Here is a 12,615-nt window from a genome sequence, read left to right on the forward strand (position 1 = left end):
TTACTTTGTTCATTTCACTTTGCACTTTTTTTTTTTAAATTTTATTTATTTATGATAGTCACACAGAGAGAGAGAGAGAGAGAGGCAGAGACACAGGCAGAGGGAGAAGCAGGCTCCATGCACCGGGAGCCTGACGTGGGATTCGATCCCGGGTCTCCAGGATCGCGCCCTGGGCCAAAGGCAGGCGCCAAACTGCTGCGCCACCCAGGGATCCCTCACTTTGCACTTTTAAGATCACTTGCTGATTTACCTGTTTATTGCCTTTCTTCCCCCCTTGTCCTTGGGGTGGGGGAGAGCATAAGCTTTGGGCCATGTCTGTCTTGCTCAGCACTGTATCCTCACACCTCTAGAATAGAGTCTGGCACATGCACTCATCAAGTATATATTTTTAACAAATGAATCTTGATGAGAATAGAGCTGTCAGTTGACACAGAGGATGATAAGGGTGGAAGGAATGCTCTAGCAGAGCAGGGGACATCCTGTATTCTGAGTATCAGGTGAAGGAGGCTTCCCGGGATGGATAGTGTCTGGGTAGTTAGAAAGATAGAATGAGTGAAACTATTTCTACAAATGGTTATTTCTTCTTCTTCTTCTTTTTTTCTTTTTTTCAAATGGCTATTTCTTAAAGGGTCTCTTCTAGAAAGTAAGTTCCTGTCCCTGTTTTGTTCATTGCTGTATTCTCGCTATCAAGGATAGCACCTTGCTTATGGTGGGGGCTCCCTGAATATTCATATAGTGAATAATCATACATTCTTCTAATCACACGTATTTAAGAGTAAAATCTGATTGGTTTGTCTGTTTCCTCCCAACAGTTTCTATTGGTACAAGGGATTGCTGGGTCACAGCAATGCAACGATACAATGGCATATTCCAGATACTGCCCAGCCTGGAATCTACAGAATAAGATACTTCGGACACAATCGGAAGCAAGACTTTCTCAAGCCAGCGGTCATACTTCCATTTGAAAGCACTTCCTCTGCCTTTGAAGTAGTAACTACTTAATGACAAATTGATAATTCATTTAAAGAGCAGCTATACTCTATAATTTATAAAAATGATTTCATATGAATGTAAATGATGACGGTGACCTCTATGATTGTCCCTGTTGGGGACAGATAGTTGACTGCAAATGGGACAGAAAGGTGTGTGTGTGTGTGTGTGTGTGTGTGTCCCATTCATCTGGCACTAGTAGCTTTACACCTGGTGCTTCTAGAACCTAATGCATGAGTTCCCTCCAGGCCCTGCTGTTGTTTGAAGGAACAGTTCCCCTCAATATGAAGCCTCTGAAAAGTGAGTGAGAGTGGTTGAAGATGTGTGAACAATGGTAAAACTATTTATTTATAGAGTTATTGAATGTTAGTGCTGGGAAAGTTTAGAGATTGTGTACTTTGCTTCTTTATTTTGCCGATGGGAGCAATGAAGTTTCATGGATTTAAGATTAATGAAGGCTACGGGACCTTCCCCTGCTGCGTCACTTAAAAATATATACACATTGACCATTAACGTATCAGCCCAATTAGAGAAAATGACTGTGGAAATTAATATGCCCGCTTCTCTGTATTGAGCACAGCCTCTCAAAGCAACCACCGTGGAGGCTACATGCGTGATCCAGAGCCGTTCACGCTGGTAAATTACTGCTGACATTGCCTTAGGAGGCCAATTACAAGAAAGTCAGACTTTTAATATTTTGATCAAGTCTTGTGTTTCCCTAAGTGCCCTTAACCCTCTGAATTGTGTTTCCTATTCCCAAGACTGGTTCTGAGTGATTTTGACTATGTTCAATGATTGCATTCACTCCCAAAACACAAGCTTTGCCATTAGTGTAGATATTAAAATGAAAATGTTACTGGATTGGAAGGGGATCCTCAAAGAGCAAACTCTGAATTCACTTATCTGTTCTTTTATCGCTCACTTGCTCGTGGACTCGTTCAATCACAGAATATTTATCCAGACCTGTGTACCCAGCATCATGCTAGCGCCTGGCCTTGATAATTACCGTGATCGTATTTGGGATGAACGTGTAAAAATCAAAAGGGGACTATTTTGAAGGAGAAAATTCATTATATAAATTCAGTATACTCAGTTCAGTATATAAACTCTAGAAGGCATTTAAAAGGCAGTAATCTTCAAGTTCTAGCTCACATATATAATCTGTGTCGGGTGCTCCCATTTTGGGGGAAAGAGGCTCCAGATACTTTGGAAAAAGTTGTTTTCATAGTTATTTGGGGGCCTTATGAACTACCCTGCCCAATGTCTGGAAGAATGAGATACGGCAGTCGAACATTGATTGCCCAGAAGTACCGATTCCATTTAAAATGATCCAAGTTAATGAGGAGCTAGCTCCTAGGCTACCAAGTAAATTTCCAAAAACCAAGTCATGCTTTTCTTCTATGTATATAAAAGCATTAGCATTTTAGGGAAAAAAAATCAACCTTTATTTCAAAAACAAACTTGAAGTCTTGAAAACGGTAATGATACTGAGCACAACAATACCAGCACTCATTTAAGTGTGACTGAACTTGCTTTATCACATTGGAACGGACCTGGAACACTTTTTGATGGATCAGGGTTCTGGTTCTGGGGAGTGAACTGCTGGAGAATTAGCTAAGCAGGATTCCAAAGAGTAGTGGTCATTTTTCCTAAGGACACAGTGTTTAGTCTCACAGTTCAGAGGCTTCAGAAGAGGAGAGAATTCTGAAAGTAGTTGGCCTTAAATTCTATTAGAACTGATGATAAGACTTTAAAAAGTGTTTTGCATGATTCAAAAGAGTTTTTGAATTATTTTTCACTACCTCCATGCCCCCCACTGATGTTCTTCAGTGGGCCTGTGATTCCCTGTTGTTTACTTGCAACTGTGCCCAGCCAGACAAAGCATTGCCTTGGTGCTATCCTTCTGCACCAGCCCTCTACCCACCGGTACTCCTGGCCCCAAATCACCCACAGAAGCATGTGTGCCCCCTCGCTGCTATCTCTTCCAACCCATGCAGTCCCATTTCTGCAGTTTGTATGACAATAAGGCCAGATCCTGCATGATAGAAACCATAGCTAGCCACTCATGCTTTAAGGAACACAGAGGGAGGCAGATCTGACCTGTTAATACACAAACCTAGATCCAAGCTGTGTTTGGGGCTGCTGCTGGGAGTGGCTCATTGGAGCCGAACCATGTGGAGAAAGCTACTGAAATTGCAGGAGGATATGGGGGCAAGGAGTTTGGTTGGTGGGAGGACACTTCTGCAGAAGGTCTTGTGTTTCATGTCAAAGTGTCTGGTGTCCTGTTTGTTGTCCTCTGTCCACTCTGGTTTTAAGGATGCTGTGACTTTGTCAGAAAGTACTGAACGATCCCTCTGTATTTTTTCAATGAGTATTATGTAAAATTGCTAATACGAAATATAATATTTAATAAACTAGTGAGTATAATCGGGAATGTATGTTCTATTGAGAAGTGATATGGATGAATGAATGCTTGTTTTGCTTTTGAAGAGATGGAATGAATGGTACTGGATTCCATGTAGGTCAGGCTGGAAAGTGATATGAATGGCATCTGTACGTGGCCACCCGAACACAAGGGATCCACTTCATCAGGTCCTTCCTGCCCTCTGAAGATTTATTCCTGCAAAAATACATATGTTTGAACATTTTTTATTAATAGGGAAACTGAGAGTTTCCGAGGCAGGTAATAATTCATAAAATTATTTCATGAGCCAGGTCTGAATAAAGACGCCAAGAATGAATGTGCTTGTGAATATCCTTCTCTGATTTACCCTCTCATGCTTCTCCTCCAGTGTAGGCAAACACACTGTCCTCTTCTAATGTGAGCACATGGATTTCATCTTTAGCCAAAAGATTTCATCCTTAGATGACTCTCTCGTGTCTTTAATTCTTCAAATAATGGTTTTTGTCTCCTGGGTATCCCTATCCCACATGCTGGTTTACACTGGCTTGTGGAATATCATGTCTTATATGATGCCACAGAGGAAAGTTTGCGCGTTCCTTACATGACTAGTTGGAATGTGTTCAGCTGCAAGTAACAAAATATTCCTGATAAGCAGGGGTCCAAACACTAGAGACATTGACAGTCGCACATAGCCATTAGTCTTAAGGTGACCAAGTCTGGCTTCCTACAACCATTCCATGATGTCACTGGCTTTTTTTCTTAATATACTAACTTTAATTCTCAAGCTTGTCGCCTCAGTCTAGAGAGAGCCACCTCATGTCTTCCAGCAGCAAGAAGGAAGAGGAGAGTTCCCAGAATCCCTTTTTTGGAAGGTAAAAGATATGTAGTACGATCCCAAGTAGAATTTCCCTTGCATCGTGTCTACAGTTGGGTCACATAGCTTCAAGGGAATCTGAGAAAGAGAATATTTGGCATTTTCTGTCCCTAGAGGGGGAGGAAAGTTCTGATCAGCAAGGAAAAAGAGATGGTGCAGGTAGCTGCTCTGTGAGCATTTCAACAGACTCTTTGTGAGCAGCCCTCCCAGTTACCATGATACGCAAGCAACACCTACTTAATAGCTTTTTGAAATAAGTAGCACTTTTTCCATCTTAGCAAATCTGTTTTAGGAAAGAACACATCTTGGAACCTTGATGGTGACAGGGCTTGCTCTCTACACTGCAAAACCTATGCATTCATTCAGCAAATTTATATGCAGCACCTATATTATCTCTGGGCATTGTGCTACCCCCTAAGGGCACAGTCATGATCAAGACAGAGCAAGTTCTTGCCATCAAGGAACTTAGAGTTTTTTTTTTTTAATTCTTTTTTAATTTATTCATGATAGGCACACAGTGAGAGAGAGAGAGAGGCAGAGACACAGGCAGTGGGAGAAGCAGGCTCCATGCACCGGGAGCCTGACGTGGGATTTGATCCCGGATCTCCAGGATCGCACCCTGGGCCAAAGGCAGGCGCCAAACCGCTGCGCCACCCAGGGATCCCGAACTTAGAGTTTTAATAGGAGAAGCAGACAGGTACACAGGCAATTCTGGACAGAGTGACCCATACTGCTGCCAGGCAGTTAGATATGGCATCTTATATGGTCTTGGGGATATTACAGGAGGTTTCCTGGAGAAAATAACATCTAAGCTGAGACCCAAAGGATATTAACTAGAAGAAAGGTAATGGTGGGGCAGCCCTGGTGGCCCAGTTGTTTAGGGCCGCCTTCAGCCCAGGGCGTGACCCTGGAGACCGGGGTTCGAGTCCCATGTCGGGATCCCTGCATGGAGCCTGCTTCTCCCTGTGCCTGTGTCTCTGCCTCTCTCTCATGACTCTCATGAATAAATAAATAAAAAAAATTTTTTTAAAAAAAAGAAAGGTAATGGTGTGTGTGTGTGTGTGTGTGTGTGTGTGTGTGTTTACATGCATTGGTGCAGGATGACTACCTTTTTCAGGTAAGGGGAATATCAAATAGTTTCCCAAGGCTGTAGTTATAGTACAGGGAGGAATGGTCAGAGATGTAGCACTGAGCTTCATCTTCATAAATAGCAATTTGGTGTTATAGTCATGGTAGCATTTTCCCCCTTAAGAACCTTCACTTATGGCATGAATGGGCTTGAATGTACTTTCCCTTTGCTAAACTAATAAGACACATATTTTATAACTAAGGAAATGGATTTTGGTTCCCAGTCTCCAGGGACATTGGATATCACCAGTCTGTCTTCATAGGCTGTAACCGTTTCTTGGAATTGGATTTACTGATACTTCTTTTGCTTCTGTCCATCTAATGTTTCCAAATCTTGATTTTCTTTCACCTTTTTTATGCCTACTAAGTGGGTGAGTATAGCCAATAAAGACCAGTCTCTCCCTTTAGATGGAGTTCAGTGTTCCAGCTTACATCTTATAAGTGCTTATTAATACTAAAAAACTGACCCAGCCACATAAACTTCAAATACTTTGGTGTACATAATTTCAAGTTATCAGAGACCAAGCCCGTATTGATTTTTTTCTGGCTGTGTTTTAGGATAATGAGCAACCCAGAAACCTGGGATATTGGCTTAACACTAGCAGAAGAAAACAAACCCACCGCCCCACTCTCTGGATCTCCACTCCCAGGAAAGATTGACATGGACACATTCCCTGTTCTATTGGAGCATCCTTATTCAATACAAGAGCAGGGTAAGCTAAATGAACATAAGAACTTAACATCCCAGCCATTATAACTTTGGAAAAAAGTCCAACATGGGTCCACACATTCCTAAGTGGAATTTCAATAAACTAGAATGTATGATTTTATAAAGTTGGTGCCACCACAATGAGGAGAGTAAGTACTTTGAATGTGTTTCTGAAACTATGGATGGTGTTGTGCTGACCCATTGCCACTCTTTCACAGTTTCTCTTAGCCTCAAGTCCACAGATACAAAATATCTCAGGGGACAAAGGGGTAGCTTCTAACTATGGGACATACGTGAGAAGTTGTATAATGTGAAATAAAGAACCTAGGTTTTGAAGTCTGGTCAGCTTGGATTGGATTATATCTGTGACCTTGGGAGAGTCACTGAACATCCCTGGTTTACAAAATGGTGTAACAATAATGCCCTTCTATGGTTGATATGGGGTTGTAGAATTTAATGGTTAAGAGAGAAAGCTCACTGGAAACTGATTGGAAGCAAATTCTGGAGACAAGTTGGTTCAAATCTCAGTAATGTACTCAGTTTCTTAAAGTCCCAGTTTCTTCATGTAATGCATCTCAATTTCTTAATGTATCAATGAGAACAATGCAAGCATAATTAAATTTTTAGTTTCTGAGATTAGAATAAGGTAGAGTTGTTGGCAGAGTATCTGATGTATGGAATATGCTTAATTTATTTATTTAGCTGTTAATTAACTTAGCTGTCACTGAGTATTATGTAAGATGATGCATATAAATATCTGGAAAAGAGTAGGAAATAAAAAAATTATCCATTGTGAACTGAATCCATCATTTGCCCTGAAGATACTATACTTTTCCTGATCTTTTGGTATCTCTGATGTTAGTGTAGGAAGAGTTGGGATGCATGGCAAGTGAGGTTCTGAGGGTTGTCTAGACTGAGAGACAGTGGAAGTCCGAACCAGAACCAGAAACAGTTTCAGGAATGGATCACAACTCTTTCAATGTATAGAACTCTACAGTTAAAATGGTCATGCCTTACTCATTAACAGGATGGGGAGGGGGAGAAAGAGTTAAAAAAAATTAAAACCCTAAAACGTCACTTGGGTGATGTTAAGTTGTTGTTAAGTTAAAACAAGAACCGGAGTAAAAGAAAGAGGATTGCAGAGGGGTGAAGGCAAAGCTAGGTTTGGACATGAGACTTGACAAAGTGTCCAGGCAGCAAAGTCCAGTGCACAGTGAGATATGGGGAGCTCAACTTTTGCAGAGAAAGTAGGGCAAAACAGATATGGGAAGCATCTGTTTCAACCCAATAACAGGAATCAAGGAAGTTGATGACTTGCAAGAAGGAGAACAAAGAGGTGGAAAGAGCCTGGATGGCAGTCTTGTGGGCAACACATATTTTTCAGTAAAGGAGAGGAGAAGGAGGACCAGAAAATACTATCACTAAGAAGAACAATTAGGAGAATTCAGAGAATAAGAAGAGATAACTCCAAGAAGGTCAGTTTATAAAGGTTGTAGAGGTACTAAAATGGTTAAAGGATTGAGGTAAACCTTTAATACTTAAGAGTGAGCAATTTCTGAAGAATGTAGAAGGCATATGCAAGAGAGAGTGTGGTTCCCTGCGGGGTTGGTGGGATGTGGCAGAGGGAGTTGGTGGCCATTCCTTATCTACTCTCCCCTCCCTAGTGAGAGTTTCCCCCTGGGACTCCATTTCTCAGCCTGAGTGTACCCCAGCACTGGATCTGGCAGCTGGAATAACCATCTGACTAATTAAGTTCTCTTCAGGGGGATGAGAGGCATGATACATTCTATTTTTCCCACCTGTGCCGTCAGAACGGGAGCCATACACTCCCCTGTCCAGCTCCCTTCCTAGTAGCTGGGTAACAGACATGGCCCCCAGAGCCGGAACAGCCATCTCGAGCCCAGAGATGGAAGCTCCATGTCAAGGATGGCCATCCTATAAAAGGTGCCTGGGTCCTTGCCAGTCCCCGATAGTCAAATCATTCCTTGACTGCTTCATTTCAGATGACTAAGTGAGGGGGAAATAAAACACCCATCTCACCTTTTGCTATTCTCGGTCATTGTTAGAACAGCAGAAGCCTTTATTCTAACTACTATACTGATTGTAGTCTCTACAGACAAAAGCTATGGTTGAGACACTTTCTTCTACTGTGTCTAGGACAAATATCAACATATTTACGTAAAATCAGAGAGCAGATCTTTACTAACTGACCTGGGGAAAGTAGTATGGTGACCTCCTTCTATTTTTTGACTCTGGCTATTATGGGTTGAATCATGTCCCCTAAAACAGTGTGTTGAAGTCCTAACCCCTAGTATGTCAAATGGGACCTGATTTGGAGACCAGATCATTCACTGCAAATGTAATTAGCTAAGGTGAGGTCATAGTAGAATAGAGTAGGTCCCTAACCCAATATGACTTGTATCTTTATTTAAAAAATGCTGTGTAAAGAGATGCACACAAGGATAACGCGACGTGAGCAGGAAAGCAGAGACCTACGAGCCAAGGAATCCCAAAGACTGCAAGTGAACCACCAGAATCAAGTTGAGAGGCACGGAGCAGATTCTCCCTCGCGCCCTCAGAACAAACGAACCTATTTATTCTTTGGTCTTGGGCTTCTAGCCTTCAGAACAGAGAGCCAACAGATTACTGTTGTTTAAACCACCCAATGTGTGGCATTTGTTATGGCAGTCCTGGGAAATAATACACTGGCCAACGGATTAGTTTCCATCCCCATAGACACCCACCAAAAGAGATTCTTGGGTGCCGTCCAGTTTAGACGACACAGTAATTGCGTCTGTTCTTTACTCTTTTGGACAACACGGTCATTTTATGGCAAGTGGTCTCATCTGTCTCTGGTTGCCTGTGAGTGTCATCTATCACTGTCAAGGACTATTGTAAATTCTAAAACTAATTTACATATCATAAAAAGCCAAATGAATCAGCAATGATGTAGCTCTAACTAAAATTTTATGGAGAATAAACATTCCATAATTTTGGGAATTGATCTTTTATGGGTTGTGGGTGAGACTATGAATATCTATTATATATATCTGTAAGATGACAGAATCAGGACAATAAATGTAATTATGCATGTTTATTCTCTGTTCTTATTGAACTAAATTGGTTTTTTCCCCCTCTCCAGTGTATTATGCAAGTATTATAAGCTCTGCAGCAAATGAAGTACATGTCAGTATGGAGTCTATCTTGCTGCTTACATGGAGGCAAAGATAGAAAGGAGTCATAATATACTTTAGGAATTTGGCAGTGCCAGTTTTAAATCAAGACTAGAGACGCTTGCTTCCGTGTATTAGAGAGGTATTGCAAGAAGTAGTAGCAGTGAGTTTTTTCTCTCTATGAATTATTAATGTTTACGTAAATGAATATTTTCTATTTCAAGAAATGCTTTTGCGAGCAGGAGAAGGCTTTAAAGGTTATCGAAGAGAAATCTCATTTTGGGAGGGGTGTTATTTTCTTTGAATTAACTAAGTATATCTCAAATATCTCTATTTTTTGCATAAAATTTATGGGGGTCTTGTGGGAAATATGCTGTTTCCTCCTGGTTGGGTGCCGTGAAGCCCACCCAGAGGAGTCTGATAATCTTCTCCTATAGGTATCATCCATCCTGTGTCTCCACCATGGTAGGGACGTCATGAAAATGCCATTGTGATTCCAAGCTTAGACTGTCATTGAACTTCTTGAGACCTTAGAAAGAAAATTATTATGAAAAATGTGAAACTTACAAATGTGCAGGATTGTACAATAATTGCTGTATATTTTGTCATTCAGCTTCAGAAAGTATAAACAGCTTGCCAATTGTGTGTCATCTCTTCCTTTACATTCTATGGGGTGGAGGTGGGGTCGAGCTGGACTATTTGTCTTATAAAACTTTTAGCATATTTCTCTGACACATGGAAATATTTTTTCTTCTATGTAACCAGAAGTTCACTCTCATATCTAACAAAATTGACTGTAACCTCTTAATTTCATCTAATACTCAATTAATGTTCCTGATTGTCTAAAAAATACCTTTTCACCATGAGTTTGTTGAATCTTGAATCAGGGTCCAGACAAATTCTGTACATAGCATTTGGTTTATTAACCTCTTAAAAAAAAAGATTTTATTTACATATGAGAGAGAAAGAGCTGTGGGAGGGGAGGGGCAAAGGAAGAGAGAGACGGAGAAGCAGACCCCCCGCTGAGCAGCTGTGGTCTGAGCAGCTGTGGTGCTGGATCCTAGGACCCCGGGATCATGACCTGAGCTGAAGGCAGACGTTTAACTGACTGAGCTGCCCTCGTGCCCCTGGTTTATTAACCTCTTAGTTACACTTAATATGTAACAGTTCTCCTCAAATCACACCCCTTTCCAGGATGGATATCTGTTTAAGAAACCATGGTATCTGATAGATTTTCCTACCTACGACCTTTGCTTCTTCAGGACGGGCTTTTATTTTTCTTCTACCGTTACCGTTTCTTGGAAACATTAGCTCTAAACACTTGATTAGATTCAGGTTAATATTTTTTTTCTTTTGGCAAGAATACTTTGTCCTTTGTTTTCTATTTCATAAAACAGGAAATACATAATGACTGGTTGCCTCATTTCAGTTAAGATTGACCTGACATTCAGGGGTCATCAACCTGATGCATTCATTAGAAAAGTTCCTGTCCACCTTTATCTTTGGTTTTCGCAGCCAAAATGACTGTTAATTAGACTCATTATTTCTTTAGGGATTAAAAAATAGTGATTTTATTTTTTCAGCTTTATTGGGGTATAATTGACAAATACATTTATAATGTCTGTATATTTTGAAAGAATTCCCACCATTGAGTTCATTTACACACCCATCACCTCACACTTGTATATTTTTTTCTCTTTTTTGGTGAAGATACTTACATTATACTCTGGACAGATTTCAACCCTGCAACACAGTACTATCAACTATCATCACCATGTTATTCATTAGATCCTCAGACTTTGTTTATAACTTGTAACTACCATCCTATAGTCTGTTTCTGTGGTTTTTTTCTTTTTAAGATTCCATGTATAAGTGATACCATGTGGTATTTGTCTTTCTGTGTCTGACTTATTTCACTTGGAGCAATGCTCTCCAAGTCCATCCTTGTCGCCAATGGCAGGATTTCCTTCTTTTTCGTGGTTGAATAATATTCCGTTGCATATTTATACCACATCTTATTTATCCCTTCATCCATTGATGGACACTTGGGTTTTTTTCCATATCTTAGTTATTGTGAGTAATGTCACGATGAACATGAGAGTGCACTTATCTTTGTGATACCATGTTTTCATTTCTTTTGGACATATACTCAGAAGTATGATTGCAGGACCATATGGTAGTTCTATTTTTAATTTTTTGAGGATCCCCTCATACTAGTATCCACAGTGGCTGTACCAGTTTGTATTCCTACCAACAGTGCACACAGGTTCCCTCTTCTGTACATCTTTGTTACCACATTATCTATTGTTTTTTTTGATGGTAGCCGTTCTGACTGGTGTGAGATGATATCTTGTGTGTGTATGTGTGTGTGTAGATTTTATTTACTTACTTGAGAGAGAGAGAGAGAGTATATGTGGGAAGGAGAGGTAGAGGGAGAGTAAGAAGCAGACTTCCTGATGAGCTGGGAGCCTGACATGGGACTCAATCCCAGGATCCTTAGATCATGACCTGAGCCAAAGGCAGACGCCCAAATGACTGAGCCGCCCAGGTGCCCCTTTGTTGTGGTTTTGATTTGCATTTCCTTGGTAATTAGTGATGGCGAGTATCTTTTCATGTATCTCTTGGCCATCTGTATGTCTTCTTTGGAAAAATGTCCACTCAGTTCCTCTACCCATTTTTAAATTAAATTGTTTTTGTTGTTGATGATGAGTTATATGAGTGTCTATATATTTTGGATATTAACCCTTTATCGGATACATGGTTTGTAAATATTTTCTCCCATTCTGGAGGTTGCCTTTTCATTTTCTTGATGGCTTATTTTGCTGTCTAGAAGCCGTTTGATTTAGTCCCATATATTTGTTTTTACTTTTGTACCTTATGGTTTTGGTGTCAGAACTAAATAATCATTGTCAAGACTAATGTCAAAGAGCTTATTGTCAATGTGTTACACTGTACATCAATCATGAAAGCAGCAGAAAGAGAAGTTAAGAAAACAGTCCCATTTACAATTGCACCATATATAATCAGATCCCTAAGAATAAACCTAACCAAAGTGGTGATGAAAGACCTGTACTCTGAAAACTACAAAACACTGATGAAAGGCATTGAAGACAACACAAACAAATGGAAAGACATTCCATACTCATGGATTGGAAGAACAAATATTGTTAAAATGTCTCTACTACTCAAAGCAACCTGCCCGTTTAATGCAATCTCTATCAAAATATCCACAGCATCTTTCACAGAACAAGAACAAACAATCCTAAAATTTGTATGAACAACAGAAGACCCTGAATATCAAAGCAATCTTGAAAAAGAAAAGCTAGGCTGAAGGCTT

General features: G+C 40.4%; 1 protein-coding gene across 4 annotated transcripts in view; it reads left to right on the forward strand.

Moving 5' to 3' along the window:
- Window positions 1-9,921, forward strand: part of LOC144299332 (neutral ceramidase) — an 87,605-nt gene extending 77,684 nt beyond the window's left edge. The window contains exons 22-23 of one of the 4 annotated variants that reach the window (XR_013366035.1): window positions 813-7,580; window positions 8,554-9,921. Coding sequence is in view for 1 of the 4 variants with exons in the window: in XM_077874873.1 (XP_077730999.1) it covers window positions 813-1,002 (190 nt within the window). In the remaining 3 variants the exon portion in view is untranslated. Of the gene's footprint in view, window positions 1-812 lie in introns of all 4 variants that reach the window. The other 3 variants (XR_013366037.1, XR_013366036.1, XM_077874873.1) reach the window with 3 other exon arrangements.
- Window positions 9,922-12,615: the final 2,694 nt, after the last annotated feature.

The sequence above is a fragment of the Canis aureus genome, chromosome 27 (genome assembly GCF_053574225.1).
Source record: "Canis aureus isolate CA01 chromosome 27, VMU_Caureus_v.1.0, whole genome shotgun sequence".
NCBI classification, from domain to species: domain Eukaryota; kingdom Metazoa; phylum Chordata; class Mammalia; order Carnivora; family Canidae; genus Canis; species Canis aureus.